General features: G+C 42.7%; 1 protein-coding gene across 5 annotated transcripts in view; it reads right to left on the bottom strand.

Moving 5' to 3' along the window:
* Positions 1-2,724: 2,724 nt before the first annotated feature.
* The window catches only part of LOC116527390 (cytochrome c oxidase assembly factor 1 homolog), an 87,235-nt gene continuing 69,941 nt past the window's right edge, over positions 2,725-20,018 (bottom strand). For 4 of the 5 annotated variants that reach the window (XM_032244412.1, XM_032244410.1, XM_032244409.1 and 1 more), the window contains 4 exons: positions 10,905-11,004; positions 8,642-8,790; positions 4,013-4,089; positions 2,725-3,128 (listed from right to left, as the gene is read on the bottom strand). In XM_032244412.1, coding sequence (XP_032100303.1) covers positions 3,029-3,128; positions 4,013-4,089; positions 8,642-8,790; positions 10,905-10,989 — 411 coding nt within the window. In that variant the 5' untranslated portion in view covers positions 10,990-11,004 and the 3' untranslated portion in view covers positions 2,725-3,028. Of the gene's footprint in view, positions 3,129-4,012; positions 4,090-8,641; positions 8,791-10,904; positions 11,005-11,287; positions 15,976-20,018 lie in introns of those variants that run through there. The other variant, XM_032244411.1, reaches the window with a different exon arrangement.

The following is a 20,018-nucleotide window of genomic DNA, read 5'->3' as shown; positions in this document are numbered from 1 at the left end:
GTCATACTGGTCTTGTCAGTACACATTCAGGACAATCTCTGAAACCTTCATTAACAGCAGAATCACATGTTTACCCCACAATCTTTGACAGCCACAAATTGTATGCAACATATCCACACTGGCATTCACACACTATGGCCAATCTACCTTTCCACGCCTCTCTTTTACTTTACCCTATGCTCACCTACATGTTGTCCAAACTGGGTCTCTTATTTCTGGGGCACAGCTCCCATCTGCCCGCTCTGGGGCCTTTCTTCATGTTGTGCTTTTCAGTTGCAGGGCACTCTCCATCATATCTGCTTATCAAAATCTTGGACTTTAAGGTCCACAAGGACACTACTGCCTCCAGCTAGCCTCTTAAATTTCTCCTAACTGTTATCTCTCTTTTCTACATCATTTTTAGCAACACAGCTTGAAATTCTTTTGGCACAGTATTATAATACTCTCCACGGCCCCTGCTCATCCACCCAGCATACTGGCTGGCAAGGAACTTGTGGGTGGAGGCCCTGCAGCCTCTTCTATAGCAAAGCACATGGGAGTCACTCTACCATTTGTTGGCAGTGATCCTTCTCCTGCAGTCTTTACAGATCTACAGTTCGTATAATTCTAGGAAAGCCCTTTCTCCGGTCTCCAGGCTATACTGTCTCTTCATGGGATGTACTGGGGGCCCTTCCTTAAAAAGTCACCTTTTCTTCTGATGCATTATCCAAGACATCATTAAGGTAGTTAGTGACTCAATGGCTGAGTCACAGTGATTACTGGATATAAAGGAAGTAGTAGGCTGCAAGAGTACATCATCGCTATCTTCAAAGAACAGGAAAGACAGTGTCTACTGCAAGGACCAGGTTCCAGCCTGTTCAGAATCACCCATGAAGGCATTAAGTGCACATATGGAAGTAAATGTGAACAGAAAAAAATACCCAAGAGAGTGACTTTCAAATAGAAATCAAGGAGCTTTTCATTACATAATACTATTTCCTATCAGGTGGCTTAGAAAAAGCTTCTTAATTGGGGCCGGGCGCGGTGGCTCACGTCTGTAATCCCAGCACTTTGGGAGGCCGAGGCGGGTGGATCACGAGGTCAAGAGATCGAGACCATCCTGGTCAACATGGTGAAACCCCGTCTCTACTAAAAATACAAAAAATTAGCTGGGCATGGTGGTGCGTGCCTGTAATCCCAGCTACTCAGGAGGCTGAGGCAGGAGAATTGCCTGAACCCAGGAGGCGGAGGTTGCAGTGAGCCGAGATCACCCCATTGCACTGCAGCCTGGGAAACAAGAGTGAAACTCCGTCTAAAAAAAAAAAAAAAAGAAAGAAAAAAAAAAAAAGAAAAAGCTTCTTAATTCAAACTCTACACTTGTTTTTACTTTACAACCAATGGCCAACCTAAGCCCTGGTTTTCTACAGTTTGGCCATAGCAAACAACCAAAAAAAATTCGAGCACTAAAATGAAGTAAAAGTTGTTACAGAGCAGAAAGCAACACAAATTCGCAACACAAATTCACCACACATACAGTAGGACAGTGTGTAACTTAAAAAGCACAAAACTGTACAGTACTCTGCCATTTATTTTAAAAGATTGTAGAGATTGGAATATTTATCTAAACCCACTGACAAAAGTGCTCTCAGGGAGAGACTTTTCACTGTATAATCTACTCAAAGAACGCACAAATATGTTTTTAGAGAAACAACTCCAGAGATAACTTGTAAAAACTGAAGACCTCATGCTCTACCAATATATTTAAGCTCTTTTTTTTCTGAAAGGCTTCTCTTCAATGAATATTAAGAATGTAGGAAGAGAGCTCATGGCTGTCCTTCATTGTAGGCAACCAACTACAATTACATTAAGCCTGCTAATACTAAGAGTTAAATTGACCTTTCAAAGCACAGATACTAGATTTCTGTTTTTGTAGGCTCTGCTGCACAGAAGAACGTTCTTTTGCTTTATAGTATGTTTCCTTATAAGACTAATAAAACCTAAGGATACGATTCTCTAACTTGTGGTTATGTTGTGTGGAAAGCAGAAGGTTATGAATATACTAACTAGCTATTTATTTATTCATTCATTCATTCATTCATTCAGATGGAGTTTCACTTTTATTGCCCAGCCTGGAATGCAATGATGCAATCTTGGCTCTCTAAAGCCTCTGCCTCCTGGATTCAAGCGATTCTCTGCCTCAGCCTCCCAAGTTGCTGGCATTACTGACATCCACCACCATCCCTGGCTGATTTATTGGTATTTTTAGCAGAGATGGGTTTCACCATTTTGTCCAGGATGGTCTCAAACTCCTGACCTCAGATGATCCACTCGCCTCAGCCTCCCAAAGAGCTGGGATTACAGGCGTGAGCCACCGCGCCCAGCCAGAACCTGTCTAACTTTCCTACATTAACTGTACACATACACATACAAATTTTCTAAGCTTTCAAAATGTTTGGAATAAATGCAATTATTTTGCAAATCTTCAACTGGGCAGATGGTTAGTGTCTGAAATAGAAATAAATATAAACAAAGCAAACAAAATATTCCAAAGTGATGGAGAATGTCCACAAGCTACTTAACAACATGAATTCACGGTAAAGTGAAAAACAAAAGCGGTCTTCCTCAGCATTCTCATGTCAATATTTAGAAAAAAATTCCTTCAGTACTACTAAGCCTCAGGCTTTGTACTGAGGAACTGAAAATTCCAGGGAAAGAAGAAGATAAAGGAAAGAAATGAGAACTAGCAAAGGTCAACAAACATTTTATTAATTTTGATTCCTTTTTTATACAAAGCACTTTCAAATAAATCATCTTAAATTTCTAAGAGTTTCTTTCTGATTCAGTTTAAAAACGACAAATAGCATTTGTTGTGCCCAAGTTAGATTTATACCAAAATTACCACATGATGGCACATACAGTCATCCTACTGGTGGCTGGAAAACTGGCTTGCAGGAGTATCTGTCACTCAGATGGGCCACCATGCCAGTGGGCACATGGTAGAGATGAGGGAAGGCTGGACTAGAAGCAACCTGGGTCTTTTGGGTCGTCTCTACTCCTTTTTCACGTCATCACCATTTTCTCCACTGAGATTGAACACGGAAATCTGCTGACCATCCTTGAGCTCTAAGAAGACCTCATTAAGGTGCCACCTTAGAGAAACCAAAAGTACAGTCTCTCTAATCCATGAGCGCTGAGGCAACAGCCATAGTCAAAAAAAAAGGGGGTAGGAAAGCAGTTGTTTTGAATAATGCCTTAAATTTTTTTAAACATGATTTTGTTTGAGTGCTATGTCAACATCATGTTTCAACATTTCACCGGCTCTCATTATTTAACCAGCTTCGACTTCCAAGGCAGGCTTAAAAATGACTGACAGGCAAATGGAAGGGACATCAGGAAGGAGAAGGAGCAGTTTATTTATCATTTCCTAATTCACAGTTCCTGGCCTGGAATCCAGCCAGCTCATGCACTAATCCCAGGCTCAGAGGTCATTGAGCCCAGGGTGAGCTAGGTGGGGCTGCCTGCTCCTTTTGTCCTTGGGAATTAAAACACAGTCTGGCTAAACAGCAACCATCTCTGAGAGAGGCTTCCAGTGGGGGAAGTGAGTGGATGTAGCTATTGGCAACCAGAAAAGCAAAGCCAATTAAGGGGTGGAGAGCTTATGCAAGAATGTGATGAATAAATTCGGGAACAAGAGTCCATGCCCTTTATTCATTTGTAACAATTGAGGCAGTCAAGTGAGAAGTTGTAACATAGCATCAAATTATGATAGAGCTAGATCACTATAACTGTAAAGTTTTACAAATTCAACAGCATAAGGAGAGGGCAATTCAGTAGACTGTACGGATAAACTGGACCCAGCTAAGAGCCACAGTACTGGCTTGCTGCCCAGGCCACAAAACTTTCAGCTTCAAGCTTGAAAACTAATTCTTCCTATGCCCACAGCCATTTAACACGAAATAAAAATGGAGTCAGGCTTGCTTCTATTAGGAAGTCCTCCTCCCACTCCCCCATTGCTGTCACCTTCCCAGGATACCTGTGAAAGGGGCCACTTCTGGTTGAGTGGACGTGGAGATGACCCTCTGACTTGGATCCAGAGACAGGAATCTTCAACTGTGGGTGTAAAATGACAGAAAGGAGAGATGTAATTGGATGCACTGTCATTTCAGAGATGACAAAATGATGCTTTCTAGAGCTAAGCCTATAAAACCCAGTGATTCTCCACAGAAGCAAGTGGTTTTCTAACAGCCCAGCTGGAGAATCCACTTGATTTTCCAAATGTCCTGGCCCTCTTTGGATGGCTGGTGAGGTCAACGGCAGCCCTTCCATTTGGCAAGGGGCACTTCCATGACAGTGCTCTGGGTACTTCCAATGACAGCTCAAAAGTCCGCTGTTAAAAAGAGCAAACTTCTGATACACGCAGCAACACGGATGAATATCAAAAACATGCTGAGTGAAAGGGCCCTACACAGGAGGAGTATATAACTATTTGTGTTAAATTCTAGTACAGGCTAACCTATGCTGGGGAAAAAAAAAGAAAAATGACTGCCTCTGGTAGAGCTGAAAGATGTGAGAAGGGACCCACTGGGTGGGGCACAAGGGAACTCAGGTGCTGGGAACAGTCTACATCTAGATAACGGCTTGAGTGACACAATTGGGTGTATCTGTTAAAACTCATCAGATAGGACACTTGGATTTGTGCCTTTCAAGAATGTAAATTTTACCAAAAAACAAAAATAGGAATCATGTATTTGGAGACGAAATGTATAATGTCTGAAAATTACTTTGTAATCCATCAAAATAACAGATTCATGGAAACAGGGCAAAATCCCAATTGTAGAATCCAGGTACCAGCTATAGGTGATCACAGTATAAATTCTTTTATCTTTTTTGAATGTGTGAAATTTTTCATAATTTAAAAAAAAAAAAAAGAATTCACTGTTTTAAATGGGGACCTATTGCCAGCAAATTGGTACATATTTTGACCTGGACCCTAAAGAACAGGCTTTAAAGAAAATGTAACACATGAAGGCTTGTTTGGGAAAGACATCACAGAGTTCTCAGTTTCTCCTTCATCCCCAGTACCATAGGCTGGGCTCGCACCACAAGGATGCTGCCAGGTGCTGCCATGCCCATGCATGACCGGGGAGTCAGCCTGAGAGCCTCAAAGCCAGCCCCTAAGCAGTTGTTTGATTACATTTGATTTAGAAAAAAAAATGGTGAATGCAATGTTTTTGGTATCTCATGAAAACCAAAGGTAAGAGCCTCACAAAGGGGACACAGGCACAGTAACAAGAAAGCCCATCATAAGACAGGCACCTCCCAGAGTGCCTTCCTGTGCCCCTGGAGATGGCCAAAGATACCTCTTGGGGTGGGAGCAAGGGCAGCGGCAGGAAGGGAGTATCCCACCCATTCCAAATTGCCACCAAGAGAAGAAACTTGAGGTACACATCTGTGCTTTCCAAAATTCTTTCTTTAAACACACTTGAAGGAAGGGACAGGATTTGGGACATGGCTCCACAACTCAGGTGAATAAGCAGTCACCTAATCATACTTCAAGAACAAATCTTTGGCCGGGCATGGTGGCTTATGCCTGTAATCCTAGCACTTTGGGAGGCTGAGGCGGGCAGATCACTTGAGGCCAGCATTCAAGACCAACCTGGGCAACATGGCGAAACCCCATCTCTACTAGAAATACGAAAAGCCAGGCATGGTGGTGCACACCTATCGTCCCAGCTACTCAGGAGGCTGAGGTAGGAGAATCGCTTGAACCCAGGAGGTGGAGGCTGCAGTGTGCCAAGATCACGCCACTGCACCCTAGCCTGGGCAACAGAACAAGACTCCATCTCAAAAAAAAAAAGAACAAATCTTCAGGGTCCTACTGTTAGAGTCAAGCTACAACTTTTCTCTGGAGATGATAGAATTAAGCAACAGAGTATACACTGACCATCTCTGGATACTTTGGGGAAGAGAGAGAGAGAGAGAAAGGAAAGAAAAGAAAAGGGCAGAAACAAGAAGGATTCTGAAGACCAGCAAACTCTGAGAGGCCAATGTCTGAACTATGGGCAGCTGCACTTGCGTCGGTAGATGTAACACTTCACAGTTTGGTTCCTTCACCAACCAGACCTTGCCAAAGATTAAAGCAGAAGTCCTGGTAAAGCAAAGTGTTGGTCATTGTTGACTATCTCACACACATACTTGGGAAAATATCCCAATGTACAACAATCATTCATGAACAACTGAAACATCTCACCTCTGGAAAAACCGTAAGAACTACAAATAGAGGACTTTGAGATACGAGGGCACATGCTGCATACAGGCATCCTTATAAACAGTTGATTATAAAGAAAGTAGATGAAGAACCCTGACAGAATGTCAAAAATAGTCCACAAATTGGAAGACAAGCGCTGAGGCTCCAGATGGCTCTGAAGCAACAGACTCTGAACTCCTGTCACTACAGAGTCACAGCATTTGGCAGCAGTAGAGGCCAGAACCTAGCACCACAGCCAACACAGTCACAGCACGGTCAAGGGCCCGGGGATGTGGCCCGGGGAAGCCCAGGAAGGCGCCCTCTCAGCACCACCAGGCCAAAGTGAAGGCTGGACAGAACAAAACTCCCACGAACACCAGCAGGACCTCACCCTACTCTTACTGGGGTTCCTGAGCACAAGATCGTGAAACTGATGCTGCTCTCAGCCCCAGCAAAGGCGCCTTTGGCGTGTACTTCCTCAGTGCAGCAGCTGGGCCCTGTGCTGAGAGAAATGCAACAGCCAGACCTACCCGCTGGCTTCCCACGTTCTCAGCATTGCTAGGGTCTAGCCAACTGACCAAAGACGGGGAAGCACACAGGAGCTCTGCCACACCATGGGAGAAATCCAGTGGCCTGGCACAGAGTTAGCACTCTACACATGCCCAGCCCTTCCCTGTGCTCCTCCTGGGTGTCCTGTCTCACGCAGTGTCGCTGCCGTCCTTCCACTCACACCCATGCAGGACACTGGGGCCTCACCTCTGACCCACCCACTCCTGACACATGACTGTTACCAAGTCTGCCACAATGGACTTCACATCCATCTCTCGCTTCTCCAGGCCACACCTCTAGTTCATGCTCTTACACTGCACACCAGTGCGGCCATGCCTCTCTCCCAAAGGTGGCTCCCTGTACCCAGTCCCTGGGCATTGCCAATCTACACAAATTCGCCTTCTTTTAAAAGCGAGTATTTTAATCAGAATACCAGAGCACAAATTGCTTTTGTAGCTAAAAAAAAAAAGTCTCATTAGAGCTATGTCCATTAAGAAAATAATAAAAATAACAAAAAATAAGGTCAGATAACCTCACTCTTACCCTCCAAATACTTCATGGGCTTCTGCTGCCAGAGTCAAGCACACACACCTTCTAAGATGCTACTGTGGCTCTCTGGTGGCCACAGTCCCTCCTACCTGCCCACACCTACCTTGCCCACCTGTGCCTCCACTGCAAGGTCACACTGACAGGGTGTTCCTCTCCACCATTCAAAGTCCTCACAGCCACCTCCCAGGCCTCAAGCCACTCCCCTCTAGGCCTGCACAACAGTGACAGGGTTTGCCTCACCCTGTCTTACTCAGGAATCTTCAACTGTAAACCCCCAAAAGCCTTCTGTACCTCTATTCCCCACATAGCTTAGAATCATTCTTCAAACCAGGGCATATACTGAAAACATGCTTGTTCAACAGCAGAACAAATGTGTTTTACAGGTAAGCGAGTGTGATCAAGTACAAAACTATATGGCTCAAAAAATGGGCTGGTATTCTGTGAAAGCAATGTAAATAAATTCACTTTAAAAATCAAAGTTTAAAGAGTTGGTTACATTTGAATGAACACTGACTAGATACAGATGAATTTGTCTTTTGTGTTTTTATTTTAGAGACAGGGTTTCACTCTGTCCCCCAGGCTGGAGTACAGTGATGTGAATCATAGCTCATTGCAGCCTCCAACTCCTGGATTCAAGTGATCCTCCTGCTTCAGCCTCCTGCTGGGATTACAGGTGTGCACCACCATGCCTGGCTAAATGACTGATTGATTGATTGATTGATTGATAGACAGATAGACAGATAGATAGATAGGCAGACAGACAGGTAGATTAGACTGGATGGATAGATGGACAGATAAAGATGGGTCTTGATAGGTAGATAGATATAGATAGACAGACAGGTAGATAGATAGATAGATAGATAGATAGATAGATAGATAGATAGATAGAGGGTCTTGCTGTATCATATAGGCTGGTCTCAAACTCTTGGGCTCAAGCAATCCTCCTACCTTGGCCTCCCAAAGTGCTGAGTGCTATCAAAGCCAACATGGTAGCAAACCACCACTGGTCATTTCTCTACTATCTTCAGTTCAAGATGGTGACTTCAGCACACCCACTGCATTCCCTGCCACATCAATTCCCCAAAATGGAAGAAATGTATATAGGAATAATCTATATATAAACTATATTTTATGTTGTTAAACATTAAAATACATAATAAAAAAGCTTTTTTTAAAGGTGCTAAACCCAGCTTTACTTAGTAGATTTTCCCATCCCAAATCCTTAACTCCAGCTTCCTCCAAGACTTTCCAGGAGATAATACACTCTCCTCTCCTTCAGCAGGCACCAGCCTCCAGGTCGCAGGGAGAGCACCTTACCTTGGCATCAGCAATGTCCACAAAGTTGTCCTTGCCAGTGAGCTTGAGATAGTGGATGTTGACAGGCGGGCCCAGAGCTTTCTGTGCCTCGGGATGGTTCTGCAGCTGCTCCAATGCCAACTTGTAATATAAACCCCTGGAATAAGTCTCTAAGGATGAAATATACACTTTATTTTCCTTATTGAACTTGGTCAGGTAGAATCTACTAGACAGAAAATTAAATAATACAATTGATATAGGGGGTGGAACCTGAAACATGAAATTTGTGGATGGACAAATAATTAGAACCATCTTCTCTAAACTGTCCATTTTACAGACTCAAAAACCAAAGGACAGGCAGGCAGTGTCTGCAGGGATGTGCAGATGATCTTGGGCCTTGACCTCATACAGACCCTTTCTGTGCCTCAATACCTTCATCTTTCTTCCCTCATTCATTGCCTTATTTCTACATCTAAGGGGTTTGTCAGCTCTTCTCTAAGTTTCCTCTCAAGTCGAAAGTCCTTTGATTCCATGATTTGCTCAAAGTGATGCCGCTGGTTCACAGCAAAGCTGAGGCCAGAATCCATAACACCTGACTTCTAAACATTGCCCCTTCCACTAAGTTGAGACAAAATAGAAAGACTACGCCATTAACAACAACAAAACCCTCAGGCCAAGAAACAGGATATGAGAATGTTCATTCATCGAGATTTAAGCCAACATTTCAAGTCAAACTCCTCTCAGTCTCAGGAATCCTTCTGAGCCCAAAGGCTACATGGGAACTCCAGGCAGCACATCCCTGAAGCTGTAAGTTCTAATAATCAGCTGCCCAAGTGAGAGAGCAGAGGCAGAACTTCTCAAGCAGGGTGTTCAGTTTTGCAAAAGAAAGTGCTTCCCTTCCATAGGTCCCATCACACTGATGAAGGGGAGGGTGACCTGACCCTGAGAGGCCAAGGGAATGCCCCTCCTGCACTGCTTCCCAGGAGTAAGGGGTACAGGGAATACCATAGTCATGAACAAGGTGCCAGCCATAATAGGAAAAGAAGCGGCAGAAGCTGGGTCCAGACAGCTATTCTTTGTTGAGTGATTTCTATGGCTAGGCACTGTTCTCAATGTTTCACACATCTCACAATGCTCAATAGCTCTCATCTTGTGAGATTCAATTCTTACTTCATGCACAGGCACTAACATTACCACGCATCACATCAATAACGTAACTAACACCCAGAAAGGTGACAGACTCACATAAGGCTACATAGCTGGTCAAGAGCTGGAGCCAAGATTCAACCATTTAACCCAGGCAGTCGGCTGCAGTGTCCAGGTCTCACCCACTTAGCAGCCTCCTAAGGGAAAAAGGCTGAAACCTGACCCAAAAACGCACCCATTCCTCTCATGTCTTGCCCCTGTCCCTTTGGCAGAGGAAGAGGAGGCCAAATTATTTAGTCTGAATCATCCCTGGGAATGCTCATCTGAGGCCCCCTCCAGAGTCAGCAAATCCACCAACTCTGCAGGAAGGTGCAGAATGGCTGGAGAGGACACTGCAGCCTGTTTGCTTGTCTCCTGGTGACACTCGCATCCTGGGAAGAAGTGAAAATGTTGCCCAGTGGATAAGGAGCTAAGCTGGGTAGAGATAAAGGAGCCTCAAAAAAGTCAGTCTAGAAAAAACTGCTGCTGCTTTGCCACCAGTAGCATTAAAATGACCTTAAATGTCCTGGCTGCTGACAGTAATTGTGGCCTATCTTTACAAATTCAAATTTGACTGCAGTGGGGCTGGAAGCTACATCTGTCAGGATTTTGCCAGTGTGGGCTCTGCTTTTATTTCCTGCCCCTGCCAGAGTTCCCTTGCTCATGGTCCCTCCTTCATTAAATCAACAACAGAGAATGAAGTGCAAAAAAAGGCTGACAACACCGGACACATAGCCACAGCTTTCCCCACCTGCGAACCATCTGGTATTCCCCTTCCCTCTGTCCTTTCTTTATATAATCTCAGAATCTTGACTGGAGCCCCTGTGTGTGCACTGAGCTGAAAGCCCATCGTGCTCTACTAGGCTTCTTATGCAAATGAGTCCTGGTCCTTTTATTTGTACTGGTTGCTCCCAGGAAAAACTGAGATTGCAGGATACAGAGGAAGTTATAGCCAACGAAATGGTGGACTAGCCTTTAAAATCACCCTCTCATCCTTTCTCTAATCTACTGCAAGCATCTCAAGTATTTCCTCTGATGGAGGAGTAGGAGCACGAATGCTGGAGGAGGTCAGGCTGCAGGCGCCTAGCAGGATACTTACTTTGTATGATGAAATACGAAAGGGAAATGCTCCCGGTAAACAGCACACTGCCGTAAATGATCATTTTTGCCGGAGACATTGACATCCTGCTTCACGGATGCTTAAAAACAAAAGATAAAAATTTACTGTAGGATTCCCAGTTTTGTGCCAAGGGGGTTTGCCTGGCTTGGGCCCCTCAAGGAAAGGAACATTAAGGAAACCAGCAAGGAGGCCAGGCTGCCCTCCTTCATTTGCTTCCTTTCCAAATGCCAGGATTGGTTCTGGAGCCAAATCGAGTGCCCTCCTGGGGGTGCCCTCTTGAGAATGGCCCATGTCCAGGACCCATGCTGTGGGGGCCCTGCCACCCCCAGCCGGCCCCAGCACAGAGCGAGCATTCAGCCCACCATCCTGACAGACAGAGCCCAGACTGTGTGCCAAGCCCCGCGTGGCCAGGAAGCACAACCACTTTGTCTCAGGCCAACTGGTAAACAGGAAGCTTATCTTTTGTGGCAATAGCTGGTCCTGTAAGCCTGCAAATAGGTTGGAACTGTCACTTGTCACTGGCTCCTTTCTTTCATATTTTAAAAAATGCCCCACCCTCAGGATGAGGAAACTTTGGTTATGACTTTCAGGCTCAATGAACACACAGAGGGGTGCCAGCTCAGCAAATATAGCATACCACATCCACCCTGGCGTTAGCTCCTGTCCCCTGAAGGCCCGGGGGGGACTGGGAGCAGCACGTGGGAGCCAACTCTTCCTTCCTGCTGTCCATTTAACCACTGCTCACAGTGGCCTGGGCCCTTCTGAAAAGTTGTAAAATACCTGACCATAAAACAGTAGGACATGAGCTATAGGAGTAGGGCAGGAAAGAACAGGAGAGGGGTCACAATTCAAATGCCCACAGGGCCAAACATGTCACATAAAAGACAGCAGACACTGAAAGACAAGAACCTAAGGCCCAGCCAAGGAGACAGCTTCAACCTGGCTCCAGCTGACTGCAGCCATGTGGCCCCAGACTCACTGGATCTTTCCATTTATCAAGAGGGGCCAGAAATCTGATTTTTTATGTGAAATTGCCTGGATTCTAAATGTTGACAATCAATTTTTAAAAACTGCTAACAAAATACATTTGTGAATCAAATTATTTCTGTGGGTTTTCAGTTTGCTTTGACCATCAGGGCATCCCCACCCTAAGTGAGATGTAGGTAAATTCCTCTCTGTCTTTGCTGACATTTCTCCAAAAAGAATAGAGATTTTAGGCAGACATGGAAATTCCAGTCTTAGATAAAGGAAAAAACGTCATGTTTGTGTCCCTACTTAAAAATTTAACCTTCGATTTTAATTATGTTCCTTTCACAAAACAAAGCCTCTGATGTGTCCTAATAGGGTCAGAGGTATAATGCAGTGCAGAAAAGTTAGGTATAATGTGAGTTCCTTTGCTGGCTGGAACACATTCTCACCACCTGCTTCTCCACCTTCCAGAACACAGAGTATTAACAATTGTCCACCCATCCTTTCTGAAGCCCTGAATGTAAATGAACCCATAGAAACCCTGTTGGAGAAAGTTCCTCAGGTAGATATTCTGAGAACCAATAACTAAACATACCCTTGAATCAGGCTACAGCTGACCAGTTCTATACTAAAATATTTAATCCAGGTTTATGTATATAAAGGGCTTTGATAAACTTAACAAATGAAGGAGGGTGACATTTTAGATCATCTTTCTATTGTTTATTTATATGTTGTTTTGTTCAACTAAGAAAAGGCTGTTGAAACCACAAACAAATGTACAGCAACTGCTATGAAGACTCTAGCTAGTACCCTATAATAAGTAAGTATCAAAATGAGTGTAAAGTCAATTACAGTAATGTGATCTGGAAAAGCCATTTAGTTCTCATAATGAAAACGGTCCGAGCATCTCTGAAGAATGTATTAGTCAGATCTTGCTTAATTTGAAAAGAGCTCAACAGGGTAAGGCAGCCAGACTGGGTTATGCAGAGGTTCCCAGAGTGTTACAGTTTCTAAGGCCAGCATGAGACATGAGAAAGAGCCGGAAACAACGTAGAAAATGTCCATCCCATCCCTCCTGTAAGTTAAAGCCACAAGTGAACCTTAAAGACCAGAAGAAACCGTAACTACTCAGGGAGTGACTTTCTTCTATTGTCTAACCAGAGAATACCCTGGCAGGTTCTAATGAGGAGCTTGGCCCTGGAACATTCCATTACCTTTGGCCACATCACAGCGCAGCTCTCTTGAAAATCATCAAAGGCCAGTTGTCTTGCAATCAGAAAAGATTTTACATTAAAATCATTTAAAAAATTTTTAAACCCCAGTTCTCTCTAGTTGCATACAGCCAAGATTTATTACCAATTCCAGCTTTAGAATATGAACAAGAAGTTAAATTTAAACTCTAAAACAAGATTTGTCTGTGAAAGGCCCTGGTTTTCCACCCCCTCTTCTGCCAAATTAGGAAGAAAAAGCAGGGCCTGCGGGTTTCCCATCTGTGTCCTATGTACTTTTTGTTACAGCAACCAAAGAACCGGTGTGCACAAGGGAGAACCGCAGGCAGCAGGTGCTTTGACCACAACGCAAACATGATGCCAGTCAGCAGGAGGGTGGACCCGCAGAAGCAAGATGCCAGCAATAAAAGCTGAACAGAATAGAGTGAAAACAGCACTTCAGAGTCAAAAAAAAAAATACTACAGTAAATGTATACATGGACTTTAACAATATTGATAATACCTAACACTTCTGATTTTTATTATGAGTCTTGTACTATTCTAAGACACTTTACATAAAATAATTCATTTAATTCTTACAACCCTTTGAAGTAGGAACTATATTATCACTCCCATTTTACAGATGAGTAAATTGAGGCACAGTGGTAGAACTGGGATTCAAACTCTGGCTCCAGCATCTGCTCTTTCAACCACTGTGGTACACTAGCTTTAAGATATCTAATTAAAGCAATATTGAAGCTAAATGAAAAACGATTTTAAGAAAAGAAATAAGGCTGAAATAAAGTTAGAACACAATAGGACACAGTCATTCATTGGGTATTTCCTCAAGGTGCCACGTATCGGCCGCGGCTTCCTATCTGCTCAGCAGACAGGGAAGCCTGAGGAGCTACAAGGTCCAGAGTGTCCATGAACAAAGGCAAACCTGCCACTGAGGAGGAAGACAACAACTGCTGAGAATACACGAAGCCTCAGAAAGCCCTAGGCAAGGCTCGGAAACATTCTCTCAAGAGGCTGGTGTCATAAATATCCTGAGAATTAAAAATAAGATAACAAAAATAAAAAGTTCCCAACTGCCAAATGACTATTTTTAAAAACATCCAACTATGAAAGCTACATTCGTACCCCCACCCCAACCCCCCCAAAAAAACCCAGAAGAATTATTTTTATAAGTGGCCAAAAGAGTGAGGTCTCAGAATGAAATTCTCTGACAACTACCTTGACTCAATGGAGTGCTCAGGCAATGAGGATCAACCAAGTGTCCTCAGAGTCCTTCCACGTCAAAGCAGGGATGGGGGTGCGAGTTGGGGGGCAGGAGATGTGTTCAGGGGTGAGTTGGGGACAACAGGGGCTCCTTTTCAACCCGATTCAGTTTACCTGCCCCTTCAGTTGTCTTTTGAAGAATGTTAAGTAGCTCCCAACCTCACAAAAAAACAAAAATTCAAAAAGGCACTGTAGAGGAATAGAGATGGATTTTAGGCTAACTGCAAGAATGTTACCTCCTAGAACTAGTGTTCCGGTAAGAAGTGAAAATTTTAAAAGTGATGTGCCATTCTCTGCAATAAACTCAAGTTCAATCAGTCCACTACATAGCCAAGTAAGGGCAGATTTATTTGCTTTACAGTTTGCCAAAAGGCAAGGGTTGCATCCCTATTGAAAATCAAGGAACTTAAAAACAAAAACGAAAAAAAAGAAAGAAAATCAAGGAACTTGTTAGCCACAGGAAGGTAGCACAAAACACTGGCCAAGGTCTCTCAGAAAAGCAGTCTTAGCTTTCCTTGGATACACACAAAGGGGTGACTTTGGCCTCTAAAGGCAAATAGTTTATAAACCTTTTCCAAAGTACTAAACCCTTTCTAGAGCCAGAGGACAGTCTGCTAAACAGATGCAACAGCTGCTTGAGCTGGCACAGGCTAGAGGATCCTCCTGTCAGCCTCCCCTCAGCCCTAACCAGAGGAAGCATCACCAAGGGGATCAACAGGAACAGCCAACCAACAGGAGGAGGCAGAATTGATGCTGGAACAGTTCCATGCCTTCACTTTAAGGAGGCCTGGCAGTTTGTACTTTGGCACTCTTGGAAGCCCTAAGCCACTACGTAAGAAGTATGGTTATCCTGCTGGTGGAGTTCTTGCTACCTAAGAAGACCATGTAAGAGGCCACTTGGTGAAGAAGAGGCCAAAGATGGGTGGGAATGAGATGCCCCACTGATCCAATATTCCAGTTGAACCCAGTCACCCCTACCAAGGCATTAGCCATGTGAATGAGCTGTCATGGACATTCTAGTTTAAGTGGGCTACCAGATGACTGCAGTACCAGCTGAACATTCGTGGGGCAAAAGAACCATCAGCTGATCCAAGTCAACCTATAGAATCATGAAAGATAGTAAAATTATTTTAGTTGTAAGCTACTAAATTTGGTTTGTTATGCAGCAACTGAAAATTAAAAGGCCTTTTACAATATCTTCTCAAAGGATTTTTAAAAACCTCTCTCAAATGTATGTTACTTTTAAGAGCAGCAATTTAAAAAGCAAAGAGACTAAAAAATAGAAGACCTGGAATATTCAAACCAACACAAGCAGAATGGAAATATTCGAAGAGCTGGATTTAAGGCAAAAAGTATTTAATTGAGACAAAGATAAACAATATAGTAGTTATGAACATAACATAGTAAACATTATACCAAAATAGATAAAGCCAAAAACTATCACAAATTAAAAAAAAAAGGCAAAGAAAAGAACTACAGAGGGAGAACACAGATCACTTTCCAACTTTAGCAAATCCAGCTAACAAAAAAGCAATCAAGGCTGGGCATGGTGGCTCACCCCTGTAATCCCACCACTTTGGGAGGCTGAGCCAGGAGGACTGTTTGAGCCCAGGAGTTCAAGACCAGCCTGGGCAACACAGCAAGACCCTATCTCAAAAAAATAAAATATAAAATAAAAATAAAGCCATCAAGAACAGAGAATCTGAGTAATGTAGTTTTTTACCTTACAAGGTACAACATGTGTGTATGTGTATCCGTGGAGATATATGTGTAAATACTGAGACCTTCCAGTGCCTAGCAGGTAGCACCCATCCCATAAAGCTTTGTGGGACTGACAAACCATCCTGTTTTCAATGCCCAGTCCTGTGGCTACTTCCTGGAAAGTAAATCTGAACAACTCTTGAGAGGGCAAAGCAAGTACATAGATCAGTAATTATATACAATCAACTTCATCTGAACCACAGCAAAAATTTTTCTCATGCTACTGCAAGTGGCTAACCTTTATCCCTAATTTTTAAAATTACAGTAAAAATTTGAAAGTTAACTTTCAAATTAGAAGATGGAAGAACTCAAATCAGTCTGATGCCATTTTCAATGAGAATAAACTAAACTGAAAATGTTAACAGCTGTTATCTATTCATTCAATCAACAAGTATATGCCAACTGCATCGAAAACCAGGCGCTGTGCTAGGCACTGGAAATGAAGAGAACAAAACAGACAGGCCATTAGTGGACCTTACCCTGTGCTGTAGTGTAAGAAGACAAACAGTAAACAAGTAAGATCACTTTAGTTAGTAGTAAGTATTTTAAAAAACATAAAATAGGGTGCTAAGAGAATCAGAAAACCCACAGACTAGGAGAAACTATTCACTAAAGATATCTGATAAAAGAATTGTTACCCAAAATATGCAAAGAACTTATAAAATTCAACAATAAGAAAACAAACAATTTAACAATGGGCAAAACAACTGAACAAACATCTCACCAAAGATATACAGAAGGCAAATAAGCATATTAAAAGATGCTCAACATCATATGTTTATTAGGAAACTGCAAATTAAAACAACGAGCTACTGCTACACACTTTTTAGAAGGGCTAAAATCCAAAACACTGGCAATACCAAATGCTGGCAAGGATATGGAACAACGGAAACTCTTATTTGTTACAGCTGGGAATACAAAATTGTACAGTCGCTTTGAAAGACAGGTTGGTGGAAGTTTCTTACAAAATTAAACATACTCTTCCACGTGATCTTGCAGTTTTACTCCTTGGTAGTTGCCAAAATGAACTGAAAATGTTTGTCCACAGAAAAACCTGCACACATAGATGTTTACAGCAGCTTCATTCATAATTGTCAAAACTTGGAAGCAATTCAAGATGTTATCAATAAGTGAATGGATAAACTGTGGTAAATCCAGACGACACTATTACTCCACTTTAAAAAGAAATGAGCTATCAAGTCATGAAAAGACATAAAGGGGCTAGGTGTGGTGGCTCATGCCTGTAAACCCAGCACTTTGGGAGGCCAAGGCAAGAGGATCACCTGAGGTAAGGAGTTTGAGATCAGCCTGGCCAACATGGTAAACCCCATCTCCACTAAAAATACAAAAATTAGCCGGGCATGGTGGCGCATGCCTGTAATTTCAACTACTCAGGAGGCTGAGGCAGGAAAATCGCTTGAACCCGGGAGGCGGATGTTGCAGTGAGCTAAAATTATGCCACTGCACTCCAGCCTGGACGACAAGAAAAAAACTCCCTCTCAAAAAAACAAACCAAAAAGAAAAAACATAAAGGAACCTTAAATTACTATTACCAAGTGAAAAAAGTCAATCTGAAAGGCTACATACTGTATTCCAACTATATGACATTCTAGAAAAGGCAAAACTATGGAGGCAGTGAAAAGATAGGTGGTTGATAGAGGTTTTGGGAGAAAGGGGGATAAATAGGTGGAAGACAGACAATTTTTTATCACAGTGAAACTATTACATATGAAACTATAGTGGTAGATACATGTCATTACACAGGTGTCAAAACTCAAAATGTGCAACACAGAGTGAGCCCTAATTTAAACTATTTAGTCTAGTTAAAGATGATGGGTCGGCACTGGTTCATTAATTGTTAACAAATGTCCCACGTTTGTGTCTGATGTTGGTGGGGGAGGCTAGGGACTGGAGAAGGGAGAGGATATGTGTGAATTATCTTACTTTCTGCTCAGTTTTTCTACAAACAAAACTGTTTATTTTAAAAAATAAATATATTTTGGCTGGGTATGGTGGCTCAAGCCTGTCTGGAATCCCAGCACTTTGGGAGGCTGAGGAAGGCAGATCACTTGAGGTCAGGATTTTGAGACCAGCCTGGCCAACATGGCGAAACCCCACCTCTACTAAAAATACAAAAATTAGCCAGGCATGGTGGCGCATGCTTGTAATCCCAGCTACTTAGGAGGCTGAGGCAGGAGAATCACTTGAACCCAAGAGGCAGAGGCTGCAGTGAGCCAAGATCATGCCACTGCACTTCAGCCGGAGTGATAGAGTGACTCCATGTCAAAAAATAAAAATTAAAAAGTAAAATGTATTTTTTTAAAAAATGTTACCACTGAAAAGAAATTAGCTCAAAGATACGATAAAATGTCATCTGAGAATAAATCAAACCTCTTGAAACTAATATATAAACACCTGATAAAATGTGCTAATATTCATATTCATATATTACAAAATCCAAATACTGTGTGAAATCTAATTGTTTTCTCAACTGCACTTTCTTAGGACCAAATAACATAGTAAAGGGTTATTCTCTCTCTGAAATCTACTCTAATTTCACTCCTCCCTCTTGCCAGTGCTCACTATCAAAACCTTGAAATATTCAAGTGGGTAATGTATGTGAAGGCTCTCTCAAAAATAAGCAAACAAATAAAAAGGATGACATGCTAGAATATGAAAGGGGGAAGGCACAATTTTAACTTTGGCAGTGAAGGAAGGCATCTCTGCCAAGGTGACATTTAAGTTGAGACTGAAGGATCATTTGAAAACCAGGGGAAAAGCACGCCAAACACACCAAGGCTCAGAGGCAGCCACAGGCTCTGTATCTTCAGGATGCAGAAGGCAGCCTCATGAAATGAGGTGTGGAAGAGGAGGGCAGGCAAGAGGGCAGGGTGTTCATCAAACAGGTTTTGTAGGTATGGCAGGGAGTCTAGATTTTACTCAAAGTGTAATGAGAAGGTGCTGAGGGTTTCAATCAGGAAGTGACACAGTATGACTTGCTTTTTTGTTTGTTTCAAGATTTCTCTAGAAAGGACAAGAATGGAAGCAGGGAGTCCAATTAAAAGGCTCCATGGCAGAGTTGGTGGTGGCTTGGACTAGCTGGTAGCAGCAGACATGCAAAAAAGTAAATACACTTGAGATATGAAGCAGAATTAACAGGACTTGTTGACCAATTATTAATAGAAATCGGGGAAAAGGTGAAGGACAAGGCGCATAGCAGAGTGATTTCTGAATTTATCAATATTATCCTTAAACTTCCTTACAAAAAACTTGAGCATTCAAAACTACCATGCAGTTGGAATTCAGTAATGATAAAGAGTCTTGGTGGAAAGTTTTAAATAGAAAACTATGATTTCTAAATCATTAGTCATGATGTCTCATCTGCTTGAACAAATGCATTTCAAGGCCATTCTCTCGTAGATGTCAAACCACAGCAAGAAGGTATTCAGTACTTTCTGGCATAAAAACTTCATAGAATGGACTCTGATTCATAACCATTTTGCAAGTGAGTATGACTAGGGCAAACTCTATTAAACATTTACTTCAGCATTCCTATTAAAAGCCTCCATTTCAGATGATGAAAGCATTTATAAAAATAAAACAATTTGGTATCAGTGACTACAAAAGGAATCTGGGAGATTTGCGGTTGCCTTTTCCCTCCCTATAGCCCTCCCTTTTTTCTCACAGACTCAAGTATTTGCCTTCTACCTCTCTGGGCAGTCCTCTCCCCTCCCCTGCCTGTTTTATACAGCCCCTCATTCTATGTTAGGGGCTGAATTGTGTCCTCCCAAAATTCATATGTTGACGCCCTAATCCCCAGGTCCTCAGAACATCACAATAGTTGGAAAAAAGGTCTTTAAAGAGGTAATTAAAT

The sequence above is a fragment of the Sapajus apella genome, unplaced genomic scaffold, assembly GCF_009761245.1.
Source record: "Sapajus apella isolate SASKATOON/1434 unplaced genomic scaffold, GSC_monkey_1.0 scaffold54, whole genome shotgun sequence".
Classification (NCBI taxonomy): Eukaryota; Metazoa; Chordata; class Mammalia; order Primates; family Cebidae; genus Sapajus; species Sapajus apella.
The sequence above is the reverse complement of the archived record's forward strand: the minus strand, read 5'-3'. Positions and strand labels throughout refer to the sequence as shown.